Here is a 27,495-nt window from a genome sequence, read left to right on the forward strand (position 1 = left end):
ACTTTCCCAGCTGCCAGACCATGAAAGAGAAGCTCTCTACCAGTGCGTTCCCGAGCGCACAGTTGGCTGATAAAATAGGTATGCTTGCCGCTGACTTTCGACGCCGATTTGCTGACTTTGAAGCACAAAAAAGCAGGTTGGAACTGCTCGGTAACCCATTTGCTGTTGACGTGGAAAGCTCACCACCAAACCTCCAAATGGAGTTGATTGACCTCCAATGCAATGATGCACTGAGGGCAAAATATGCGGCAGTGGGTGCTGCGGAGTTCGCCCGTTTCCTCCCTGACACAATGCCCCAGCTGCGCATCCAGGCTGCTCAAACGTTGTCTATGTTTGGCAGCACATACCTGTGTGAACAACTTTTTTCTTTGATGAACCTGAACAAAACATCACACAGAAGTCGACTTACTGCTGAACACCTCCACTCAATTCTGAGGATTTCCTCAGCTCAGAGCCTTACCCCGAACATTGATGAACTTGTGGAAAAGATGGGACACCACCAAGTATCACCCTCAACCTCAAACAAGTGAACATTACTGTGCAATCACATATTTAGAGTTTTTACTCAGTTCAAGTTTAAAAGTTAAAGTTTAATATTTGTTTTCACTGCATGTTACTTCTCCTTAAACAAAGTGTTGTTTTTGATTAATAGATTTTTGCACTTTATTTTATTGTATTTCAATCCAATTATATTTTAAAAATATTTCAGTTGAGTGGATGATAGAAAATTGCTATTATTGTTTTTTTCTTTGAAGTAAATTTAGCCCACTTTTGCTAAAATAGAAAATATAGGCTACTGATGGTGCCTTGAATACCGGTTTCTTTCATTTAATGTTCATGTTATGGGGATTTTTATATAAAGGAAATTTGTCTTTTGTGTCTGTTGAAAATTAAAGATTACTGACAGAGCCATAAGAAAATATTGCTTTATTTATCTGATCATATTGGAATATATTTGTTAGGTTTTCAGTAGGTTCAATTAGGTTCACTAGACTATATGCGTCATTTAAAAATTTTTCAATGAACATTCGAACAGTCCGGCCCTCGGCTTGTAGCTAAATTTTTTATTTGGCCCTCCGTCCATTTGACTTTGACACCCCTGCTGTAGACTGTAGAGGATAAGATACATAAAAGGTAAGACTGTAGTCTGTAGACTGTAGACTGTAGAGGAGAAGATACATAAAAGGTAAGACTGTAGTCTGCAGACTGTAGACTGTAGTCTGTAGACTGTAGACTGTAGAGGAGAAGATACATAAAAGGTAAGACTGTAGACTGTAGACTGTAGACTGTAGTCTGCAGACTGTAGACTGTAGTCTGTAGACTGTAGACTGTAGAGGAGATACATAAAAGGTAAGACTGTAGTCTGTAGACTGTAGACTGTAGAGGAGAAGATACATAAAAGGTAGACTGTAGACTGTAGACTGTAGACTGTAGTCTAAGCAGGCTATGTGTCCTTTCATTCAGTGACTCAGTGATTCAGTGTGGAGGGTTTCTTAAATTATGGTGTATGAACCAGGGTTGGGGGCTTAGATTGATTTAGATTTATCCACTTAGATTCCAGTCAATTCAGGAAGTACACTGAAATTCTAATTCTCTCTTCAATGTTATTCAATTAGGAAAATTTGGAATTTGAATTTGGTTTAGTTTCCGAATTGACGGGAATTGAAATGGAATTGACTCCAAACCCTGATATGTTGATAATCCTAGTGTGTGAGGGGTTTGTTTTACGGTTGAATGGTCTGTCATGTATTCTTCTCCTGTGTGTTGTTACAGGAACTCAGTGCGTCTGGTGATCCGTAAGGTGCAGTACGCCCCAGAGAAGCCTGGTCCTCAGCCCATGGTGGAGACAACACGATCCTTCCTACTGTCAGATAGATCCCTACACCTAGAGGCCTCCCTGGATAAAGAGGTAGGATACACACACACACACACACACACACACACACATGCCAACACTCATTACACCTAAAGGCCTCCCTGGATAAAGATGTAGGATACACACACACACACACACACACATGCCAACACTCATTACACCTAGAGGCCTCCCTGGATAAAGAGGTAGGATACACACACACACACACACACACACACACACACACACACACACACACACACACACACACACACACACACACACACACACACACACACACACACACACACACACACACACACATTACACCTAGAGGCCTCCCTGGATAAAGAGGTAGGACACACACACACACACACACACACACACATGGCAACACTCATTACACCTAAAGGCCTCCCTGGATAAAGATGTAGGATACACACACACACACACACACACACACACACACACACACACACACACACACACACACACACACACACACACACACACACACACACACACACACACACACACACACACACACACACACACACACACACACACACACACACACACACACACACACACACGGCAACACTCTTTACACCTAGAGCTCACTGGACAAAATAGAGGTACACTCACACACACACACACACATGAATTTGTAAAAAGCGTTCTACATATTTGATTGATTGGTTATAGCAGATGAAAAAAGGGGGGGGAATTTATGTTCTGTTGCTAGGCTACCTGCCGTCATATTCTATCTCTATCGCTCTCTATCTATAAAAATAGATATATATTTAACCTCTTTTAACTAGGCAAGTCAGTTGAGAACAAAGTCTTATTTACAATGATGGCCTACCTCGGATGACACTGGGCCAATTGTGCGCCGCCCTATGGGACTCCCAATCACGGCTGGCAGCCTAGGGTGTCTGTAGTGACAACTCTAGCACTGAGATGCAGTGCCTTAGACCGCTGTGCCATCTCTCTATCTCTCGATCTCTCTCTCTATCTATCTATCTATCTATCTATCTATCTATCACCGCAAGTCACATGGAAACCAGGAGCTGCCTCCACTATCCCAGCACCATTTACACTGAAACATTTCAACATCATCAAATCACCTCTGCTTGGTCCAATACAGTGACAACTAAAAGATACCAAAAACTATTTAGTCCAATCAACTTAAGCTAAATATGTGGCTGTCCATGGTTCTGATATGTGTGTGTGTGTGTGTGTGTGTGTGTGTGTGTGTGTGTGTGTGTGTGTGTGTGTGTGTGTGTGTGTGTGTGTGTGTGTGTGTGTGTGTGTGTGTGTGTGTGTGTGTGCATTCGTGCAAGTAGAAAAAACATGTTGTCTCACCCTACTTGTAGAGAAACACCAATACCATCCTCCTCTTTCATAGTTGCCTAAACTGTCTATGACTGTCATACAGTACACGCTTTAAGTTTTTGTTGTCTTATGCTATCTGGCTAAAATGCTTGATGGCTAGCCTAACTTTCTTTCATGGATAACGATGCACCAGGCCAGCTAGTTAACATTAGCCTTCTATATCTAGCTACATATTGAACTTTCATCCTCTCAGGCCAGGGGCACAATGTATAAATTAATAGTTGGATCAGAATTGCCTTTATAATCATTTGCCAGGAAGGAGAATTTAGTAAAACCACTAGTTCAAATCCCTATCTCCATCTATGGCTAATTTAGGAAAGGGACAATTTTAGCTAGCTAGCTGTCCACTGGAGAACAATAACTCAACGAGATGCAACAATTCAAGTTGTTTCTGTTGATGACATATTTCTCTGTGATTGGTGTGAAGCCAAATGCTCGCTGGCTTCCCGTGACACTTGTTTTTGGTTCGACAGGACCATTCTCAGCTGAGCTCACTCAGTTTAGCTCAACTCTGATTTTCTAGATGCTCGCTGGCTTGCATTCAATGCTACGGGCGGCAGCAATATCATTCTCTTTTTAACCAGACAGCATCAGATAGATGGTCTGTCCAGACAGCATCAGATAGATGGTCTGTCCAGACAGCATCAGATAGATGGTCTGTCCAGACAGCATCAGATAGATGGTCTGTCCAGACAGCATCAGATAGATGGTCTGTCCAGACAGCATCAGATAGATGGTCTACCCATACAGAGCCAGAGGGGCTGTTTCTCTGTCCAGACAGCATCAGATAGATGGTCTGTCCAGACAGCATCAGATAGATGGTCTACCCATACAGAGCCAGAGGGGCTATCTCTCTGTCCAGACAGCATCAGATCTACCCATACAGAGCCAGAGGGGCTGTTTCTCTGTCCAGACAGCATCAGATAGATGGTCTACCCATACAGAGCCAGAGGGGATGTCTCTCTGTCCAGACAGCATCAGATCTACCCATACAGAGCCAGAGGGGCTGTTTCTCTGTCCAGACAGCATCAGATAGATGGTCTGTCCAGACAGCATCAGATAGATGGTCTACCCATACAGAGCCAGAGGGGCTGTTTCTCTGCCCAGACAGCATCAGATAGATGGTTTACCCATACAGAGCCAGAGGGGCTGTCTCTCTGTCCAGACAGCATCAGATAGATGGTTTACCCATACAGAGCCAGAGGGGCTGTCTCTCTGTCCAGACAGCATCAGATCTACCCATACAGAGCCAGAGGGGCTGTCTCTCTGTCCAGACAGCATCAGATAGATGGTCTACCCATACAGAGCCAGAGGGGCTGTCTCTCTGTCCAGACAGCATCAGATCTACCCATACAGAGCCAGAGGGGCTGTCTTTCTGTCCAGACAGCATCAGATAGATGGTCTACCCATACAGAGCCAGAGGGGATGTCTCTCTGTCCAGACAGCATCAGATCTACCCATACAGAGCCAGAGGGGCTGTCTTTCTGTCCAGACAGCATCAGATAGATGGTCTACCCATACCGAGCCATAGGGCAGCTGTTTCTCTGTCCAGACAGCATCAGATAGATGGTCTACCCATACAGAGCCAGAGGGGCTGTTTCTCTGTCCAGACAGCATCAGATAGATGGTCTACCCATACAGAGCCAGAGGGGCTGTCTCTCTGTCCAGACAGCATCAGATCTACCCATACAGAGCCAGAGGGGCTGTCTCTCTGTCCAGACAGCATCAGATAGATGGTTTACCCATACAGAGCCAGAGGGGCTGTCTCTCTGTCCAGACAGCATCAGATAGATGGTCTACCCATACAGAGCCAGAGGGCAGCTGTTTCTCTGTCCAGACAGCATCAGATAGATGTTCTACCCATACAGAGCCAGAGGGGCTGTCTCTCTGTCCAGACAGCATCAGATAGATGGTTTACCCATACAGAGTCAGAGGGGCTGTCTTTCTGTCCAGACAGCATCAGATAGATGGTCTACCCATACAGAGCCAGAGGGGCTGTCTTTCTGTCCAGACAGCATCAGATAGATGGTTTACCCATACAGAGTCAGAGGGGCTGTCTTTCTGTCCAGACAGCATCAGATAGATGGTTTACCCATACAGAGCCAGAGGGGCTGTCTTTCTGTCCAGACAGCATCAGATAGATGGTCTACCCATACCGAGCCATAGGGCAGCTGTTTCTCTGTCCAGACAGCATCAGATAGATGGTCTACCCATACAGAGCCAGAGGGCAGCTGTTTCTCTGTCCAGACAGCATCAGATAGATGGTCTACCCATACAGAGCCAGAGGGGCTGTCTCTCTGTCCAGACAGCATCAGATAGATGGTCTACCCATACAGAGTCAGATAGATGGTCTACCCATACCGAGCCAGAGGGGCTGTTTCTGAAAGATGGCCTACAGAGAGAGAGGCGCCAGTGAGATACATTCAGCCTCTTGCGAATTGAAGAGGAATTATGAAACGCAGAGTGATGAAAGATACATTATTTGATGTCTTCTGGGGAAGCCTGGCTTCCCTTGGCTTCCATGAATACACACCACTGGTCACAAGCTTGAGGTGTCATTGCATACTCGGAATAAGGGATCAAATACTACACGTTTTACGACTTTAATACACATAAGTGAATTTGTACCAATACTTTTTGGTCCCCTAAAATGGGGGAACTATGTCCATAAAGTGCTGTAATTTATAAACGGTTCACCCGATATGGATGAACATACCCTCATATTAAAGGGGGATACCTAGTCAGTTGTACAACTGAACGAAATGTGTCTTCCGCATTTAACCCAAACCCTCTGAATCAGAGAGGTGCAGGGGGGGGGGGGCTGCCTTAATCAACATTCACGTCTTTGTCGCCTGGGAAACAGTGGGTTAACTACCTTGCTCAGGACCAGAACTTTACCTTGTCAGCTCTGTAATTCAATCCATCAACCTTTAGGTTACTGGCCCTACACTCTAACAACCAGGCTACCTGTCTCCCCTACACTCTAACCACTAGGCCACCTGTCTCCCCTACACTCTAACAACCAGGCTACCTGTCTCCCCTACACTCTAACCACTAGTCTACCTGTCTCCCCTACACTCTAACCGCTAGACTACCTGTCTCCCCTACACTCTAACCACTAGTCTACCTGTCTCCCCTACACTCTAACCACTAGACTACCTGTCTCCCCTACACTCTAACCACTAGTCTACCTGTCTCCCCTACACTCTAACCACTAGTCTACCTGTCTCCCATACACTCTAACCACTAGGCTACCTGCCTCCCCTACACACTAACCACTAGTCTACCTGTCTCCCCTACACTCTAACCACTAGTCTACCTGTCTCCCATACACTCTAACCACTAGGCTACCTGTCTCCCCTACACACTAACCACTAGGCTACCTGTCTCCCCTACACTCTAACCACTAGGCTACCTGTCTCCCCTACACACTAACCACTAGGCTACCTGTCTCCCCTACACACTAACCACTAGGCTACCTGTCTCCCCTACACTCTAACCACTAGTCTACCTGTCTCCCCTACACTCTAACCACTGGACTACCTGTCTCCCCTACACTCTAACCACTAGTCTACCTGTCTCCCCTACACTCTAACCACTAGGCTACCTGTCTCCCCTACACTCTAACCACTAGTCTACCTGTCTCCCCTACACACTAACCACTAGGCTACCTGTCTCCCCTACACTCTAACCACTAGGCTACCTGCCACCCATACACTCTAACCACTAGGCTACCTGCCACCCCTACACTCTAACCACTAGGCTACCTGTCTCCCCTACACTCTAACCACTAGGCTACCTGTCTCCCCTACACTCTAACCACTAGGCTACCTGTCTCCCCTACACTCTAACCACTAGGCTACCTGCCACCCATACACTCTAACCACTAGGCTACCTGCCACCCCTACACTCTAACCACTAGGCTACATGTCTCCCCTACACTCTAATCACTAGGCTACCTGTCTCCCCTACACTCTAACCACTAGACTACCTGCCGCCCCTGCACTCTAACCACTAGGCTTCCTGCCGCCCCTACACTCTAACCACCAAAGCTGACAGTCAGCTCTTTAACCGAATGGTCATTATATAATTTCAAATCCAAAGTTCTGCAGTACAGAGACAAAACAACAAACGTTGTCACTGTCACAGTATTTTTGGAGCTCACTGTATATTGACCCCCAAGCCCTCCCCTTTATCTCTCATTCTCTCATTCTTATTCTCTCTTTCATCCTCTCTTTCTCCCCCTCTCTTTCTCTCCCCCTCTCTCCCCTCTCTTTCTCCCCCTCTCTCTCCCTCTCTCTCTCCCCTCTGTTTCTCCCCCTCTCTTTCTCCCCTCTCTTTCTCTCCATCTCTTTCTCTCGTTCTCTCTCCCCTCTCTTTCTCCCCCTCTCTTTCTCCCCTCTCTCTCTCCCTCTCTTTCTCCCCCTCTCTGCTCTTTCTCCCCCTCTCTTTCTCTCCCTCTCTCTCCCCTCTCTTTCTCCCCCTCTCTCTCCCTCTCTTTCTCTCCCCTCTCTTTCTCTCCCCTCTTTTCTCTCCCTCTCTTTCTCTCCCCTCTCTTTCTCCCACTCTCTTTCTCTCCCCCTCTTTCTCCCCCTCTCTTACTCTCCCCTCTCTCCCCTCTCTTTCTCTCCCCTCTCTTTCTCTCCCCTCTCTTTCTCTCCCTCTCTCTCCCCTCTCTTTCTCCCCCTCTCTTTCTCTCCCCTCTCTTTCTCTCCCCCTCTTGCTCCCCCTCTCTTTCTCCCCCTCTCTTTCTCTCTCTCTTTCTCTCCCCTCTCTTTCTCTCCCTCTCTTTCTCTCCCTCTCTTTCTCTCCCTCTCTTTCTCCCCCTCTCTTTCCCTCCCCCTCTCTTTCCCTCCCCTCTCTTTCTCTCCCTCTCTTTCTCTCTCTCCCTCTCTTTCTCTCCCTCTCTTTCTCCCCCTCTCTTTCCCTCCCCCTCTCTTTCCCTCCCTCTCTTTCTTTCCCCTCTCTTTCTCTCCCTCTTTCTCCCCCTCGCCTTCTCTCCCTCTCTCTCCCCTCTTTCTCCCCCTCTCTTTCTCTCCCTCTTTCTCCCCCTCTCCTTCTCTCCCTCTCTCTCCCCTCTTTCTCCCCCTCTCTTTCTCTCCCTCTCTTTCTCCCCCTCTCTTTCCCTCCCCCTCTCTTTCCCTCCCTCTCTTTCTTTCCCCTCTCTTTCTCTCCCTCTTTCTCCCCCTCTCCTTCTCTCCCTCTCTCTCCCTCTCTTTCTCCCCCTCTCTTTCCCTCCCCCTCTCTTTCTCTCCCCTCTCTTTCTCTCCCCTCTCTTTCTCCCCCTATCTTTCTCTCCCTCTCTTTCTCCCCCTCTCTCTCCCCTCTCTTTCTCCCCCTCTCTCTCTCCCTCTCTTTCTCCCCCTCTCTCTCCCCTCTCTTCTCCCCCTCTCTTTCTCCCCCTCTCTTTCTCCCCTTCTCTCTCTCCCCCTCTCTTTCTCCCCCTCTCTCTCTCCCCCTCTCTTTCTCCCCCTCTCTCTCCCCCTTTCTCTCCCTCTCTTTCTCCCCTCTCTTTCTCTCCTTCTTTCTCCCCCTCTCTTTCTCTCCCTCTCTTTCTCTCCCTCTCTTTCTCCCCCTCTCTCCCCCCTCTCTTTCTCTCCCTCTCTTTCTCCCCCTCTCTCTCCCCCTCTTTCTCCCCCTCTCTCTCTCCCCCTCTCTCTCCCTCTCTCTCCCCCTCTCTTTCTCTCCCTCTCTCTCCCCTCTCTTTCTCCCCCTCTCATTCTCTCCCTCTCTCTCCCCTCTCTTTCTCCCCCCCTCTTTCTCCCCCTCTCTTTCTCCCCCTCTCTCTCCCCTTCTCTTTCTCTCCCTCTCTCTCAGCTCTACTACCATGGAGAACCTATCAGTGTGAATGTCCATGCGACCAACAACTCCACCAGAACAGTCAAGAGGTTGAAAATCTCAGGTAAGACACACGCATGTCCTCAGACCAGGGGGTATGGTATCCTCAGACCAGGGGGTATGGTATCCTCAGACCAGCGGGTATGGTATCCTCAGACCAGGGGGTATGGTATCCTCAGACCAGGGGGTATGGTATCCTCAGACCAGGGGGTGTGGTATCCTCAGACCAGGGGGTATGGTATCCTCAGACCAGGGGGTGTGGTATCCTCAGACCAGGGGGTATGGTATCCTCAGACCAGGGGGTATGGTATCCTCAGACCAGGGGGTATGGTATCCTCAGACCAGGGGGTATGGCGTTATTGGAAACTCTCGCTGTTCTGCGGGCAGGCCTGACGGTTTTGGAGTACAGCAGAAAAGGACTATGCAGCAGGGAAGGAGAATCAACGTAGCAGGATAGGAGAATTAACGTAGCAGGATAGGAGAATTAACGTAGCAGGATAGGAGAATTAACATAGCAGGATAGGAGAATTAACGTAGCAGGATAGGAGAATTAACGTAGCAGGATAGGAGAATTAACGTAGCAGGATAGGAGAATTAACGTAGCAGGATAGGAGAATTAACGTAGCAGGATAGGAGAATTAACGTAGCAGGATAGGAGAATTAACGTAGCAGGATAGGAGAATTAACGTAGCAGGATAGGAGAATTAACGTAGCAGGATAGGAGAATCAACGTAGCAGGATAGGAGAATTAACGTAGCAGGATAGGAGAATTAACGTAGCAGGATAGGAGAATCAACGTAGCAGGATAGGAGAATTAACGTAGCAGGATAGGAGAATTAACATAGCAGGATAGGAGAATTAACGTAGCAGGATAGGAGAATTAACATAGCAGGATAGAAGAATTAACGTAGCAGGATAGGAGAATTAACGTAGCAGGATAGGAGAATCAGCGTAGCAGGATAGGAGAATTAACATAGCAGGATAGGAGAATCAACGTAGCAGGATAGGAGAATTAACGTAGCAGGATAGGAGAATTAACGTAGCAGGATAGGAGAATTAACGTAGCAGGATAGGAGAATTAACGTAGCAGGATAGGAGAATTAACGTAGCAGGATAGGAGAATTAACGTAGCAGGATAGGAGAATTAACGTAGCATGATAGGAGAATCAACTTAGCAGGTTAGGAGAATCAACGTAGCAGGATAGAAGAATTAACGTAGCAAGAATTAACATAGCAGGATAGGAGAATTAACGTAGCAGGATAGAAGAATTAACGTAGCAGGATAGGAGAATCAACGTAGCAGGATAGGAGAATTAACGTAGCATTATAGGAGAATCAACTTAGCAGGTTAGGAGAATCAACGTAGCAGGATAGGAGAATTAAAGTAGCAGGATAGAAGAATTAACGTAGCAAGAATTAACATAGCAGGATAGGAGAATTAACGTAGCAGGATAGGAGAATCAACGTAGCAGGATAGGAGAATTAACGTAGCAGGATAGGAGAATTAACGTAGCATGATAGGAGAATCAACTTAGCAGGTTAGGAGAATCAACGTAGCAGGATAGGAGAATTAAAGTAGCAGGATAGGAGAATTAACGTAGCAGGATAGGAGAATTAACGTAGCAGGATAGGAGAATCAGCGTAGCAGGATAGGAGAATTAACATAGCAGGATAGGAGAATTAACGTAGCAGGATAGGAGAATCAACGTAGCAGGATAGGAGAATTAACGTAGCAGGATAGGAGAATTAACGTAGCAGGATAGGAGAATTAACGTAGCAGGATAGGAGAATTAACGTAGCAGGATAGGAGAATTAACGTAGCAGGATAGGAGAATTAACGTAGCAGGATAGGAGAATTAACGTAGCAGGATAGGAGAATTAACGTAGCAGGATAGGAGAATTAACGTAGCAGGATAGGAGAATTAACGTAGCAGGATAGGAGAATTAACGTAGCAGGATAGGAGAATTAACGTAGCAGGATAGGAGAATTAACGTAGCATGATAGGAGAATCAACTTAGCAGGTTAGGAGAATCAACGTAGCAGGATAGAAGAATTAACGTAGCAAGAATTAACATAGCAGGATAGGAGAATTAACGTAGCAGGATAGAAGAATTAACGTAGCAGGATAGGAGAATCAACGTAGCAGGATAGGAGAATTAACGTAGCATTATAGGAGAATCAACTTAGCAGGTTAGGAGAATCAACGTAGCAGGATAGGAGAATTAAAGTAGCAGGATAGAAGAATTAACGTAGCAAGAATTAACATAGCAGGATAGGAGAATTAACGTAGCAGGATAGGAGAATCAACGTAGCAGGATAGGAGAATTAACGTAGCAGGATAGGAGAATTAACGTAGCATGATAGGAGAATCAACTTAGCAGGTTAGGAGAATCAACGTAGCAGGATAGGAGAATTAAAGTAGCAGGATAGGAGAATTAACGTAGCAGGTTAGGAGAATTAACGTAGCAGGATAGGAGAATCAACATAGCAGGATAGGAGAATTAACGTAGCATGATAGAAGAATTAACGTAGCAGGATAGGAGAATCAACGTAGCAGGATAGGAGAATTAACGTAGCAGGATAGGAGAATTAACGTAGCATGATAGGAGAATCAACTTAGCAGGTTAGGAGAATCAACGTAGCAGGATAGGAGAATTAAAGTAGCAGGATAGGAGAATTAACGTAGCAGGTTAGGAGAATTAACGTAGCAGGATAGGAGAATCAACATAGCAGGATAGGAGAATTAAAGTAGCAGGTTAGGAGAATTAACGTAGCAGGATAGGAGAATTAACGTAGCATGATAGGAGAATCAACTTAGCAGGTTAGGAGAATCAACGTAGCAGGATAGGAGAATTAAAGTAGAAGGATAGGAGAATTAACGTAGCAGGTTAGGAGAATTAACGTAGCAGGATAGGAGAATCAACATAGCAGGATAGGAGAATTAAAGTAGCAGGGAAGGAGAATCAACGTAGCAGGATAGGAGAATTAATGTAGCAGGTTAGGAGACTTAACGTAGCAGGACAGGAGAATTAACGTAGCATGACAGGAGAATCAACGTAGCAGGATAGGAGAATTAACATAGCAGGATAGGAGAATTCACGTAGCAGGATAGGAGAATTAACGTAGCAGGATAGGAGAATTAAAGTAGCAGGATAGGAGAATTAACGTAGCAGGATAGGAGAATCAACGTAGCAGGACAGGAGAATCAACGTAGCAGGATAGGAGAATCAACGTAGCAGGTTAGGAGAATCAACGTAGCATGATAGGAGAATCAACTTAGCAGGTTAGGAGAATCAACGTAGCAGGATAGGAGAATTAAAGTAGCAGGATAGGAGAATTAACGTAGCAGGTTAGGAGAATTAACGTAGCAGGATAGGAGAATCAACATAGCAGGATAGGAGAATTAAAGTAGCAGGTTAGGAGAATTAACGTAGCAGGATAGGAGAATTAACGTAGCATGATAGGAGAATCAACTTAGCAGGTTAGGAGAATCAACGTAGCAGGATAGGAGAATTAAAGTAGCAGGATAGGAGAATTAACGTAGCAGGTTAGGAGAATTAACGTAGCAGGATAGGAGAATCAACATAGCAGGATAGGAGAATTAAAGTAGCAGGGAAGGAGAATCAACGTAGCAGGATAGGAGAATTAACGTAGCAGGTTAGGAGACTTAACGTAGCAGGACAGGAGAATTAACGTAGCATGACAGGAGAATCAACGTAGCAGGATAGGAGAATCAACGTAGCAGGATAGGAGAATCAACGTAGCAGGATAGGAGAATCAACGTAGCAGGATAGGAGAATTAAAGTAGCAGGATAGGAGAATTAACATAGCAGGATAGGAGAATCAACGTAGCAGGACAGGAGAATCAACGTAGCAGGATAGGAGAATTAACGTAGCAGGATAGGAGAATCAACGTAGCAGGTTAGGAGAATCAACGTAGCAGGATAGGAGAATCAACGTAGCAGGTTAGGGTAATCAACTTAGCAGGTTAGGAGAAGGGTTAGGGTAATCAACTTAGCAGGTTAGGAGAAGGGTTAGGGTAATCAACTTAGCAGGTTAGGAGAAGGGTTAGGGTAATCAACTTAACAGGTTAGGAGAAGGGTTAGGCTTAGCTAAAATGCTACAATTTTCCCAGACTTGGGCTGTTACGTTGACCGTATTACTGCCACACCGGCATTCACGAGTCTTGACCGCAGTCAAATTCCACGTGACCGGTGAGTCACGACATCTATGCTTCTCCAAAACTGCCCTCTGATGGCCATTAGTTATCTACCAAATTTGCTAACAGCTAATTACTAATGTCCTGGTAATAACAGATAATTACTAATGTCCTGGTAATAACAGATAATTACTAATGTCCTGGTAATAACAGATAATTACTAATGGCCTGGTAATAACAGATAATTACTAATGGCCTGGTAATAACAGATAATTACTAATGTCCTGGTAATAACAGATAATTACTAATGGCCTGGTAATAACAGCTAATTACTAATGTCCTGGTAATAACAGATAATTACTAATGTCCTGGTAATAACAGATAGTTACTAATGTCCTGGTAATAACAGATAATTACTAATGTCCTGGTAATAACAGATAATTACTAATGTCCTGGTAATAACAGCTAGTTACTAATGTCCTGGTAATAACAGCTAATTACTAATGGCCTGGTAATAACAGCTAGTTACTAATGTCCTGGTAATAACAGCTAGTTACAAATGGCCTGGTAATAACCTCTAGTTACTAATGGCCTGGTAATAACAGCTAATTACTAATGGCCTGGTAATAAAAGCGAATTACTAATGGCCTGGTAATAACAGCTAGTTACTAATGTCCTGGTAGTAACAGCTAATTACTAATGGCCTGGTAATAAAAGCGAATTACTAATGGCCTGGCAGTAACAGCTAGTTACTAATGTCCTGGTAGTAACCGCTAGTTACTAATGGCCTGGTAGTAACAGATAATTACTAATGTCCTGGTAATAACAGCTAATTACTAATGGCCTGGTAATAAAAGCGAATTACTAATGGCCTGGCAGTAACAGCTAGTTACTAATGTCCTGGTAGTAACCGCTAGTTACTAATGTCCTGGTAATAACAGCTAATTACTAATGACCTGATAATAACAGCTAGTTACTAATGACCTGATAATAACAGCTAGTTACTAATGTCCTGGAAATAACAGCTAGTTACTAATGGCCTGGTAGTAACAGCTAGTTACTAATGTCCTGGTAGTAACCGCTAGTTACTAATGGCCTGGTAGTAACAGATAATTACTAATGTCCTGGTAATAACAGCTAATTACTAATGGCCTGGTAATAACCGCTAGTTACTAATGGCCTGGTAGTAACAGCTAGTTACTAATGTCCTGGTAGTAACCGCTAGTTACTAATGGCTTGGTAGTATCCGCTAGTTACTAATGGCCTGGCAGTAACAGATAATTACTAATGGCCTGGCAGTAACAGATAATTACTAATGGCCTGGCAGTAACAGATAATTACTAATGACCTGGTAATAACAGCTAATTACTAATGGCTTGGTAATAACAGCTAGTTACTAATGTCCTGGTAGTAACAGCTAGTTACTAATGGCCCAGTAAATAGCACTATATTGTCCATCTAATCCACACGTGTCAAACTCATTAGACGGAGGGAAAATGTCTGCTCCTCCCTTGTACTTGATTGATGAATTAAGGTCGCTAATTAGTAAGGAACTCCCCACACGTTGTCGTCTAGGTCTTAATTGAAAGGAAAAGCAAAAACCCACAGACACTAGGCCCTCACGAGGCCCACACTAGGCCCTCACTAGGCCCTCACTAGGCCCTCACTAGGCCCTCACGACGCCCACACTAGGCCCTCACTAGGCCTTCACTCGGCCCTCACTAGGCCCTCACTAGGCCCACACTAGGCCCTCACTAGGCCCACACTAGGCCCTCACTAGGCCCTCACTAGGCCCACACTAGGCCCTTACTAGGCCCTCACTAGGCCCACACTAGGCCCTCACTAGGCCCACACTAGGCCCACACTAGGCCCTCACTAGGCCCTCACTAGGCCCATACTAGGGCCCCTCACTAGACCCTCACTAGGCCCTCACTAGGCCCACACTAGGCCCACACTAGGCCCTCACTAGGCCCTCACTAGGCCCACACTAGGCCCTCACTAGGCCCTCACTAGGCTCATACTAGGTCCTCACTAGGCCCTCACTAGGCCCACACTAGGCCCTCACTAGGCTCATACTAGGGCCCCTCACTAGGCCCTTACTAGGCTCATACTAGGGCCCCTCACTAGGCCCTCACTAGGCTCATACTAGGGCCCCTCACTAGGCTCATACTAGGGCCCCTCACTAGGCAAACACTAGGCCCTCACTAGGCTCATACTAGGCCCTCACTAGGCCCTCACTAGGCCCACACTAGGCCCTCACTAGGCTCATACTAGGGCCCCTCACTAGGCCCTTACTAGGCTCATACTAGGGCCCCTCACTAGGCCCTCACTAGGCTCATACTAGGGCCCCTCACTAGGCTCATACTAGGGCCCCTCACTAGGCAAACACTAGGCCCTCACTAGGCCCACACTAGGGCCTCACTTGGCCCTCACTAGGCTCATACTAGGCCCTCACTGGGCCCACACTAGGCCCTCACTAGGCTCATACTAGGGTCCCTCACTAGGCCCACACTAGGCCCTCACCAGGCTCATACTAGGGCCCCTCACTAGGCCCTCACTAGGCCCACACTAGGCCCTCACTATTCCCTCACTAGGCTCATACTAGGCCCTCACTAGGCCCTCACTAGGGCCATACTAGGGCCCCTCACTAGGCCCTCACTAGGCCCTCACTAGGCTCATACTAGGGCCCCTCACTAGGCCCTCACTAGGCACACACTAGGCCCTCACTAGGCTCATACTAGGCCCTCACTAGGCCCATACTATGGCCCCTCACTAGGCCCTCACTAGGCTCATACTAGGCCCTCACTAGGCTCATACTAGGCCCTCACTAGGCCCTCACCAGGCCCACACTAGGCCCTCACTAGGCTCATACTAGGGCCCCTCACGAGGCCCTCACTAGGCCCATACTAGGGCCCCTCACTAGGCCCATACTAGGGCCCCTCATTAGGCCCCCACTAGGCCCATACTAGGGCCACTCACTAGCCCCTCACTAGGCCCATACTAGGCCCATACTAGGGCCCCTCACTAGGCCCTCACTAGGCCCATACTAGGGCCCCTCACTAGGCCCTCACTAAACCCTCACTAGACCCTCACTAGGCCCATACTAGGGCCCCTCACTAGACCCTCACTAGACCCTCACTAGGCCCACACTAGGCCCTCACTAGGCCCATCAACTTTCCTAATATGGAACACATTGCTTTGCGCATTCATTTTTTTGTGGACTTTTTCAAAATACAAAATTCAAAAGGCACTCGCACATCTGAGCAAACGTTTTGCAGGTGCCTGGCAACAGTTGAACAAGATGAAGGAAAAAGGAAACTGCACACTGCTCTGGATAGTATCACTGATCTTTAATAACCTTACGTATCGGCCTCACAGCCTTCCTCGGAGCATTTGTGATTTTTTTTAAATTAGCACCCTTATGTAGACCTAGTCACACCCACATCCGCTCCACGCATCGAAGGGGGTTGGAGGCAAAGGAAAAACAAATAAGTGTTACCAAATATAACAATATGCATTTCATAATTATTCGTATGTGTGTAAATAAGACGTATTCAACACGTCTGTAAAACCACAATGAGGACATAGCAAGTTTTCATTAATCATTGGGTACATCGTACTAAAAACATCAGAGTAATCTTAAATAGGCATTTAATTCATGTTCAAATTCACAACATTACATACATAGTGTCGCGCTCGTCGTAATGAGTAGACCAAGGCGCAGCGTGCGTAGAGTTCCACATATTTGTAATAAATCAAAACTCAAACAAAAACAATAAAGCACAAACGAAACGTGAAGCTACTGGTGTGCATACTGGCAACTAACTGTAGACAAGATCCCACAAACACAATGGGGAAAATGGGTGGTGGAACACATAATAATGTCATTTATTTGGAACCGTTTTCCTGTGTGTGGGTGGCAGAAATATTCACACTTCATCAGGCTGTTGCACTGTGCGCCACCTCTGCATTTATAGCGACCATTCAGAAGAGGGCGTAAAAGAGCCTGGCTCGTTTTCTTTTGTGACCGGCAGTTGGCATGAGCCAATTTATCGCGTAAATTGCGACCTCTCCTATATACAATAATTGGTGGATTTTTGATCACGCCAGTGTTTCTTGACAGCATCTCCCACTTTGCGCGAGTTCAAAGTATATGTGGTGGTGAACATTACAGAGTTCTTTAGCTTTAGCAGGTACTTTTTGTTGCAGTTCATCTCGTGTGTTTTCCAATGCCAAATGAAGAGCTTCATCCACACATTGTGGCAAATAGCCTCTTCATAGAAACCTACTGTGCATCTCCGCTGCTTTTTCTAGATAATCCTCTGTGGCGTGGAATATACGGCGCAGCCTGAGAAACGGGCTTCTAGGAAGTCCGCTTTTTAATGGCTCGGGATGGAAGCTGTCCCCCTGTAATAGAGTATTTATGTACGTTTCTTTTCTATACAGAGTTGTAAACAGGGTTCCATTTGATTTCTTAATCCACATACCAAGGTAATGACCATGTTTAGTGTCACGTTCAATAGTGAATTTGAGATTGGGGTCAATGTCATTGAGTAGTGCCATAAAGTCTGACAGCTCTTCTTCCGTAACTTCCCATATGCAAAAGATGTCGTCAATATATCAATACCACTTCAGGACTTTATTCAGAAATGCATTGTCGTTTTCATTATTAACAAAACGTTCTTCAAAAAGACCCACATAGAGGTTAACATAGCTATGAATTAACGTTTTGAATGCTATGAATGTTTATTTTGTTGTGGGCTATTCTAAATAAAAAATAATTCCACACATTTATGAGTAGGCTGTATGTAAAGACCAGATGAAATTGAGAATAGTCTGATGGGTGAGAATATTATCAAGTGCTTGTCAAATTGTGAATTAGAGACTGATGAGGTGTGTGTCGCCTGCACTAAAAACAAACCGTGGTGGGTCTAACTCTGAAGTAAACCGACAGGAGGACCTGTTTCAAATGATCAATTTGTTAACTGCTCAACACAGAATAGCCGTATGTGCGAACTCCCTCTGAATCGTTTAGGAAAATGACCCCTTCTATTTTATTCAGATATGTTCAATTGTATTCTTCATACTATAAAATAATGCCTTGGGAATTCTAAGCAAATCTTGTCTGCTAAATGAACTAGTGTAGCCCACAGCCATATGTCATAGCCAGATCAGCCAGATAAGGACAACTCAGAATAGGCTATTCTGTTCTTCTGAAATAAGCAACATTTTCTAATAAATGTAGATGTTCCAAAGGTCCGCACCAATGGCTTGTAGGCTATGAAGCCATGTGAGACCGGCAATGATTTGCATGAGTTACCGGCTGAGAACGAAGTCAGATCCCCACAGCTCTGTCCCAGACCCGACTCCAACATATAGCCACAACCAGGCCTGCTCTCAGAACAGCCTTGGTTTCCAACAACGTGATTCTGCTCAGACCAGACGAGAGACAGATGGTTGGTATTGCAGTAGTACTTTCTACACAGGTTTGTATGGGTATGCTTCCTGTCCCTCTCCCTCCTACAGCGTGTCTCCTACAGTGTGTCTCCTACAGCGTGTCTCCTACAGCGTGTGTGTTTTCCTGCTGTGTTAACCCTCTCTCTCTCCTACAGCGTGTCTCCTACAGTGTGTGTGTTTTCCTACTGTGTTAACCCTCTCTCTCTCCCCTGCTGCAGTTCGCCAGTATGCTGACATTTGTCTGTTCAGTACGGCTCAGTACAAGTGTCCTGTTGCACAGGAAGAGGCAGAGTGAGTCCCCTTCTCTCCATCCCTGTCCCCTTCTCTCCAAACCTCTCTCTCCATCCCTGTCCCCTTCTCTCCAAACCTCTCTCTCCATCCCTGTCCCCTTCTCTCCAAACCTCTCTCTCCATCCCTGTCTCATTCTTTCCAAACTGCTCTCTCCATCCCTGTCTCCTTCTCTTCATCCCTGTACCCTTCTCTCCATACCTGTCTCCTTCTCTCCAAACCTCTCTCTCCATCCCTGTCCCCTTCTCTCAAACCTCTCTCTCCATACATGTCTCCTTCTCTCAAACCTCTCTCTCCATCCCTGTCTCCTTCTCTCCATACCTGTCTCCTTCTCTCAAACCTCTCTCTCCATCCCTGTACCCTTCTCTCAAACCTCTCTCTCCATACATGTCTCCTTCTCTCAAACCTCTCTCTCCATCCCTGTCTCCTTCTCTCCATACCTGTCTCCTTCTCTCAAACCTCTCTCTCCATCCCTGTACCCTTCTCTCAAACCTCTCTCTCCATACCTGTCCCCTTCTCTCCATACCTGTCCCCTTCTCTCCAAACCTCTCTCTCCATCCCTGTCCCCTTCTCTCAAACCTCTCTCTCCATCCCTGTCCCCTTCTCTCCATACCTGTCCCCTTCTCTCCAAACCTCTCTCTCCATACCTGTCCCCTTCTCTCAAACCTCTCTCTCCATCCCTGTCCCCTTCTCTCAAACCTCTCTCTCCATCCCTGTCCCCTTCTCTCAAACCTCTCTCTCCATCCCTGTACCCTTCTCTCAAACCTCTCTCTCCATCCCTGTCCCCTTCTCTCAAACCTCTCTCTCCATCCCTGTCCCCTTCTCTCCATACCTGTCCCCTTCTCTCCAAACCTCTCTCTCCATCCCTGTCCCCTTCTCTCAAACCTCTCTCTCCATCCCTGTCCCCTTCTCTCAAACCTCTCTCTCCATCCCTGTCCCCTTCTCTCAAACCTCTCTCTCCATCCCTGTACCCTTCTCTCAAACCTCTCTCTCCATCCCTGTCCCCTTCTCTCAAACCTCTCTCTCCATCCCTGTACCCTTCTCTCCATACCTGTCTCCTTCTCTCAAACCTCTCTCTCTCTCTCCATCCCTATACCCTTCTCTCCATACCTGTCTCCTTCTCTCCAAACCTCTCTCTCCATACCTGTCCCCTTCTCTCAAACCTCTCTCTCCATCCCTGTCCCCTTCTCTCAAACCTCTCTCTCCATCCCTGTACCCTTCTCTCAAACCTCTCTCTCCATCCCTGTCCCCTTCTCTCAAACCTCTCTCTCCATCCTTGTCCCCTTCTCTCCAAACCTCTCTCTCCATCCCTGTACCCTTCTCTCCATACCTGTCTCCTTCTCTCAAACCTCTCTCTCTCTCTCCATCCCTATACCCTTCTCTCAAACCTCTCTCTCCATCCCTGTCCCCTTCTCTCAAACCTCTCTCTCTCTCTCCATCCCTATACCCTTCTCTCAAACCTCTCTCTCCATCCCTGTCCCCTTCTCTCAAACCTCTCTCTCCATCCCTGTACCCTTCTCTCAAACCTCTCTCTCCATCCCTGTACCCTTCTCTCAAACCTCTCTCTCCATCCCTGTACCCTTCTCTCAAACCTCTCTCTCCATACATGTCTCCTTCTCTCCAAACCTCTCTCTCCATCCCTGTCCCCTTCTCTCCATACCTGTCTCCTTCTCTCAAACCTCTCTCTCCATCCCTGTCCCCTTCACTCAAACCTCTCTCTCCATCCCTGTCCCCTTCTCTCCATACCTGTCTCCTTCTCTCCAAACCTCTCTCTCCATCCCTGTCCCCTTCTCTCAAACCTCTCTCTCCATCCCTGTCCCCTTCTCTCCATACCTGTCTCCTTCTCTCCAAACCTCTCTCTCATCCCTGTCCCCTTCTCTCAAACCTCTCTCTCCATCCCTGTCCCCTTCTCTCCAAACCTCTCTCTCCATCCCTGTCCCCTTCTCTCAAACCTCTCTCTCCATCCCTGTACCCTTCTCTCCATACCTGTCTCCTTCTCTCCAAACCTCTCTCTCCATCCCTGTCCCCTTCTCTCAAACCTCTCTCTCCCCTTCTCTCCATACCTGTCTCCTTCTCTCCAAACCTCTCTCTCCATCCCTGTCCCCTTCTCTCAAACCTCTCTCTCCATCACTGTCCCCTTCTCTCCATACCTGTCTCCTTCTCTCCAAACCTCTCTCTCCATCCCTGTCCCCTTCTCTCAAACCTCTCTCTCCATCCCTGTCCCCTTCTCTCAAACCTCTCTCTCCATCCCTGTCTCCTTCTCTCAAACCTCTCTCTCCATCCCTGTCTCCTTCTCTCAAACCTCTCTCCATCCCTGTCCCCTTCTCTCCATACCTGTCTCCTTCGCTCCAAACCTCTCTCTCCATCCCTGTCCCCTTCTCTCAAACCTCTCTCCATCCCTGTCCCCTTCTCTCCATACCTCTCCTTCTCTCCAAACCTCTCTCTCCATCCCTGTCTCCTTCTCTCCAAACCTCTCTCTCCATCCATGTCCCCTTCTCTCCATACCTCTCTCTCATCCCTGTCCCCTTCTCTCCATACCTGTCTCCTTCTCTCCAAACCTCTCTCTCCATCCCTGTCTCCTTCTCTCCAAACCTCTCTCTCCATCCCTGTACCCTTCTCTCAAACCTCTCTCTCCATCCCTGTCCCCTTCTCTCAAACCTCTCTCTCCATCCCTGTACCCTTCTCTCAAACCTCTCTCTCCATCCCTGTACCTTTCTCTCAAACCTCTCTCTCCATCCCTGTCTCCTTCTCTCCATACCTCTCTCTCCATCCCTGTCTCCTTCTCTCCAAACCTCTCTCTCCATCCCTGTCCCCTTCTCTCCATCCCTGTCTCCTTCTCTCCATACCTCTCTCTCCATCCCTGTACCCTTCTCTCAAACCTCTCTCTCCATCCCTGTACCCTTCTCTCAAACCTCTCTCCATCCCTGTCTCCTTCTCTCCAAACCTCTCTCTCCATCCCTGTCTCCTTCTCTCCAAACCTCTCTCTCCATCCCTGTACCCTTCTCTCAAACCTCTCTCTCCATCCATGTCTCATTCTCTCCAAACCTCTCTCTCCATCCCTGTCTCCTTCTCTCCAAGCCTCTCTCTCCATCCCTGTACCCTTCTCTCCATACCTGTCTCCTTCTCTTCTTCTTTGTCTCGTCTGTGAGAGAGAGAGAATAATGCAGGCAGATTGTGTGGCCAAACAAGCACTCACTTTCAGTAGTGTTTTTAATAGTTTTGTTGTATTATTTCTGCATATCTTCTACCTCATATTGTATGGCCCTCTATGACATCACTCAACCCCCTTTCTGCTGGCACTGCCATGCCAGAATAACCCTCTCCTCCCCACCCCCCATCTACCCCTTCTCAACGGCCATAGGTAACCTCATCTTATCCTGTCTAGTAACATCACAGCCCCTTGTCTCCTTGTTATGACATCTTAGAGTCAGTGTTTCCCCCCTGTACTGTAGTTTTACAGGTGACTGATGTAGTTCTGCACAGATGTGACACCTACAAAAAGTCTGTAGGCCGTGCCTCCGACCGGTGAGTAGAGGAGGAGCGACTGGCTAGGCCTTGACCCAAAATGGCCGCCCAAGACGTAACTCCCAGAGCTCCCAGACCCAGACCTCCCCACAACCCCAGTACCTGGCTTGATTTTGGTCCACCAAAACTTTCCCTCGTGGCCTAAATCGAGATGCCCGACCTCCCACTCTGATAACTATCCTCCTTGTCCCCTGTTATCCAGTTCTCAACAAGAAGCCACTGACCCCCAAACCCAATATCCTTTCTCTCAAATGAAGAGGATTCTCTCCCAGTCTAGTCCCCTTCAATGCCACTCTCCCTTCCTGTTCCAGCATCTCACAGATCCTTTCTTTTCCTCTCTTCTTTCCTTACTGCTTCCCCAGCGTTGTGGATTCCTATACAAGAGGGACTAGGAACCCATCACATATGAAATAAATAATCAATCATTTTCTCTCTCTCACCATCCTCCACAGTGACCAGGTGTCCCCCAGCAGTACGTTCTGTAAGGTGTACACCCTGACTCCCACGCTCACCAACAACCGAGAAAAGAGAGGCCTGGCTCTGGATGGCAAGCTGAAGCACGAAGACACCAATCTGGCCTCCAGCACTATGTAAGACATTACATAGAGAGAGGGAGAGAGAGAGAGACTAGAGAAAGACATTATAGAGATAGAGAGAGGAGACTAGAGAAAGACATTATAGAGAGAGAGAGAAATACTAGAGAAACATTACAGAGAGAGAGAGAGAGAGAGAGACTAGAGAAAGACATTATAGAGATAGAGAGAGGGAGACTAGAGAAAGACATTATAGAGATAGAGAGAGAGAGACTAGAGAAAGACATTATAGAGAGAGAGAGATACTAGAGAAACATTACAGAGAGAGAGAGAGAGAGAGAGACTAGAGAAAGACATTATAGAGATAGAGAGAGGGAGACTAGAGAAAGACATTATAGAGATAGAGAGATACTAGAGAAACATTACATAGAGAGAGGGAGAGAGAGGGAGACTAGAGAAAGACATTATAGAGATAGAGAGAGGGAGACTAGAGAAAGACATTATAGAGAGAGAGAGAAATACTAGAGAAACATTACAGAGAGGGAGAGAGAGACTAGAGAAAGACATTATAGAGATAGAGAGAGGGAGACTAGAGAAAGACATTATAGAGATAGAGAGAGAGAGACTAGAGAAAGACATTATAGAGAGAGAGAGATACTAGAGAAACATTACAGAGAGAGAGAGAGAGAGAGAGAGACTAGAGAAAGACATTATAGAGATAGAGAGAGGGAGACTAGAGAAAGACATTATAGAGAGAGAGAGAAATACTAGAGAAACATTACAGAGAGAGAGAGAGAGAGAGACTAGAGAAACACATTACAGAGAGAGAGAGAGAGAGAGACTAGAGAAACACATTACAGAGAGAGAGAGAGAGAGAGAGAGAGACTAGAGAAACACATTACAGAGAAAGAGAGGGAGAGACTAGAGAAACACATTACAGAGAGAGAGAGAGAGAGACTAGGGAAACACATTACAGAGAGAGAGACTAGAGAAACAAATTACAGAGAGAGAGAGAGAGAGAGAGAGAGAGAGAGACTAGAGAAACACATTACAGAGAGAGAGACTAGAGAAACAAATTACAGAGAGAGAGAGAGAGAGAGAGAGAGACTAGAGAAACACATTACAGAGAGACAGAGAGATGAGAGAGACGAGAGATGATAGAGAGAGACGAGAGACGATAGAGAGAGATAGAGAGACGATAGAGAGAGACAGAGAGACGATAGAGAGAGACAGCGAGACGATAGAGAAAGACAGAGAGACAAGAGACGAGACAGAGAGACGATACAGAGAGACAGAGAGACGATACAGAGAGACAGAGAGACGATACAGAGAGACAGAGAGTCTGAGGCACCCGGCCTCACCCTACTAGAATCTGAAGTCAAATGTCTACTGTTTGCTAATGATCTGGTGCTTCTGTCCCCAACCAAGGAGGGCCTACAGCAGCACCTAGATCTTCTGCACAGATTCTGTCAGACCTGGGCCCTGACAGACCTGGGCCCTGTCAGACCTGGACCCTGACAGTAAATCTCAGTAAGACCAAAATAATGGGGTTCCAAAAATGGTCCAGTTGCCAGGACTACAAAGACAAATTCCATCTAGATGCTGTTGCCCTGGAGCACCCAAAAAAACTATACATACCTCGACCTAAACATCAGCGACACAGGTAACTTCCACAAAGCTGTGATCGAGCTGAGAGACAAGGCAAGAAGGGCCTCTATGCCATCAAAAGGAGCATAGAACTCTTCATCCCAATCAGGATCTGGCTAAAAATACTTGAATCAGTTATAGAACCCATTGACCTTTATGGTTGTGAGGTCTGGGGTCCGCTCACGAACCAAGAATACACAAAATGGGACAAACAACAAATTGAGACTCTGCACGCAGAATTCTGCAAAAAATATCCTCCATGTACAACTTAAAACACAAAATGATGCATGCAGAGAAGAGTTAGGCCGATACCCGCTAATTATCAAAATCCAGAAAAGAGCTGTTAAATTCTGCAATCACCTAAAAGGTGATTCCCAAACCTTCCACAACAAAGCCATCACCGACAGAGAAATGAACCTGGAGAAGAGTCCCCTAAACAAGCTGGTCCAGAGGCTCTGTTCACAAACACAAACACACCCTACAGAGCCCCAGGACAGCAACACAATTAGACCCAACCAAATCATGACAAAACAAAAAGATAATTACTTGGCACATTGGAAAGAACTAACAAAACAGAGCAAACTAGAATGCTATTTGGACCTAAACAGAGAGTACACAGTGGCAGAATACCTGACCACTGTGACTGACCCAAAATTAAGGAAAGCTTTGGATATGTACAGACTCAGTGAACATATCCTTGCTATTGAGAAAGGCCGCTGTAGGCAGACATGGCTCTGAAGAGAAGACAGGCTATGTGCTCACTGCCCACAAAATGAGGTGGAAACTGAGCTGCACTTCCTAACCTCCTGCCCAATGTATGACCACATTAGAGACATACAATATTTCCCTCAGATTACACAGACCCACAAAGAAATACCACAGTGTGCAATCGCAGCAGCAAGATTTGTGACCTGTTGCCACAAGAAAAAGGCAACCAGTGAAGAACATCGTTACGAAACTGTATATAGACAATTACATTTGAAATGTCTATTCCTTTGGAACTTGTGTGTAATGTTTACTGTACATTTTTTAGTTCACTTGCTTTGGCAGTGTAAACATGTAAACTTGAATTGAAGAGAGAGGAAGAGAGGAAGAGAAGAAGCGAGGAGAGAGGAGAGAGAGGAGAGGAAGAGAGGAGAGAAAGAGAGGAGAGAAAGAGTGGAGAGAGGAAGAGAGGAGAGAGGAAGCGAGGAGAGAGGAAGCGAGGAGAGAGGAAGAGAGGAGAGAGCACACATTCAAAAAGTGTTCAGACCCCTTGACTTTTCTCATGTTTTTACGTTACAGTCTTACTCTAAAATTGATTAAATTGTTTTTTCCCCTCATCAATCTACACACAATAACCCATAATGACAAAGCAAAAAATAGATTTTGAAATGTTTGCAATTTTATTACTAATAAAAAAATGGAAATATCACATTTACATAAGTATTCAGACCCTTTACTCAGTACTTTGTTGAAGTAACTTTGGCAGTGATTACAGCCTCAAGTCTTTTTGGGTATGACTCTACAAGCTTGGGACACCTGTATTTGGGGAGTTTCTCCCATTCTATGCAGTTCCTCTCAAGCTCTGTCAGATTGGGTGGGGAGCATCACTGCTCAGCAATTTTTAGGTCTCTCCAGAGATGTTCGATCGTGTTGAAGTCCGGGCTCTGTCACTCAAGGACATTCAGAGACTTGTCCCGAAGCCACTCCTGCATTGTCCTGGCTGTGTGCTTAGGGTTGTTGTCCTGTTGGAAGGTGAACCTTCGCCCCAGTCTGAGGTCCTGAGCGCTTTGGAGCAGGTTTTCATCAATATTCTCTTTGTACTTTGCTCCGTTCATATTTCCCTCGATTCTGGCTAGTCTCCCTGTACCTGCTGCTGAAAAACATCCCCACAGCATGATGCTGCCACCACCATCATTCACCGTAGGGATGGTGCCAGGTTTCCTTCAGATGTGACGCTTGGCATTCAGGCCAAAGAGTTCAATCTTGGTTTCATCAGACCAGAGAATCTTGTTTCTCATGGTCTGAGAGTCTTTAGGTGCCTCTTGGCAAACTCCAAGCGGGCTGTCTTGTGCCTTTTACTGAGGAATGGCTTCTGTCTGGCCACTCTACCATAAAGACCTGATTGGTGGAGTACTGCAGAGATGGATGTCCTTCTAGAAGGTCACCTCCCTGACCAAGGCCCTTCTTCCCCGATTGCTTAGTTTGGCCAGGCGGCCAGCTCTGGAAGAGCCTTCGTGGTTCCAATCTTCTTCATTTAAGAATGATGGAGACCATTGTGTTCTTGGGGCCCTTTAATGCTGCAGAAATGTTTTCGTACCCTTCCCCAGATCTGTGCCTCGACACAATCCTGTCACGGGGCTCTACAGACGATTCCTTCAACCTCATGGCTTGGTTTTTGCTCTGACATGCACTGTCAACTGTGGGACCTTATGTAGACAGGTGTGTGCCTTTCCAAATCATGTCCAATCAATTGAATTTACCACAGGTGAACTCCAATCAAGTTGTAGAAACATCTCAAGGATGATCAATGGAAACAGAATGCACCTGAGCTCACTTTCGAGTCTCATAGCAAAGGGTCTGACAACTTATATAAATATGTATTTCTGTTTTTAATTTTTAATACATCTGCAAAAATATCTAAAAACCATTATGGGGTATTGTGTGTAGATTGCTGAGGATTTTTTAATTTATTGAATCCATTTTAGAATAAGGCTGTAACGTAACAAAATGTGGAAAAGGTCAAGGGGTCTGAATAATTCCTTAATGCACTGTGTGCACAAACAACAACAAGCAAGGTTACACTCAAATCTTA

At 46.3% G+C, this 27,495-nt stretch overlaps 1 protein-coding gene across 4 annotated transcripts in view; it reads left to right on the plus strand.

Annotated features, from left to right (window-relative positions):
- Positions 1–27,495, plus strand: part of LOC135510329 (arrestin red cell-like) — a 112,858-nt gene that overhangs the window by 73,985 nt on the left and 11,378 nt on the right. For 3 of the 4 annotated variants that reach the window (XM_064931169.1, XM_064931167.1, XM_064931168.1), the window contains exons 8-11: positions 1,774–1,909; positions 9,068–9,152; positions 18,924–18,996; positions 22,971–23,108. In XM_064931169.1, the coding sequence (XP_064787241.1) occupies positions 1,774–1,909; positions 9,068–9,152; positions 18,924–18,996; positions 22,971–23,108 (432 nt within the window). Of the gene's footprint in view, positions 1–1,380; positions 1,403–1,773; positions 1,910–9,067; positions 9,153–18,923; positions 18,997–22,970; positions 23,109–27,495 lie in introns of those variants that run through there. The other variant, XM_064931170.1, reaches the window with a different exon arrangement.

This window comes from Oncorhynchus masou, chromosome 23 (genome assembly GCF_036934945.1).
Source record: "Oncorhynchus masou masou isolate Uvic2021 chromosome 23, UVic_Omas_1.1, whole genome shotgun sequence".
Taxonomy (NCBI): Eukaryota; Metazoa; Chordata; class Actinopteri; order Salmoniformes; family Salmonidae; genus Oncorhynchus; species Oncorhynchus masou.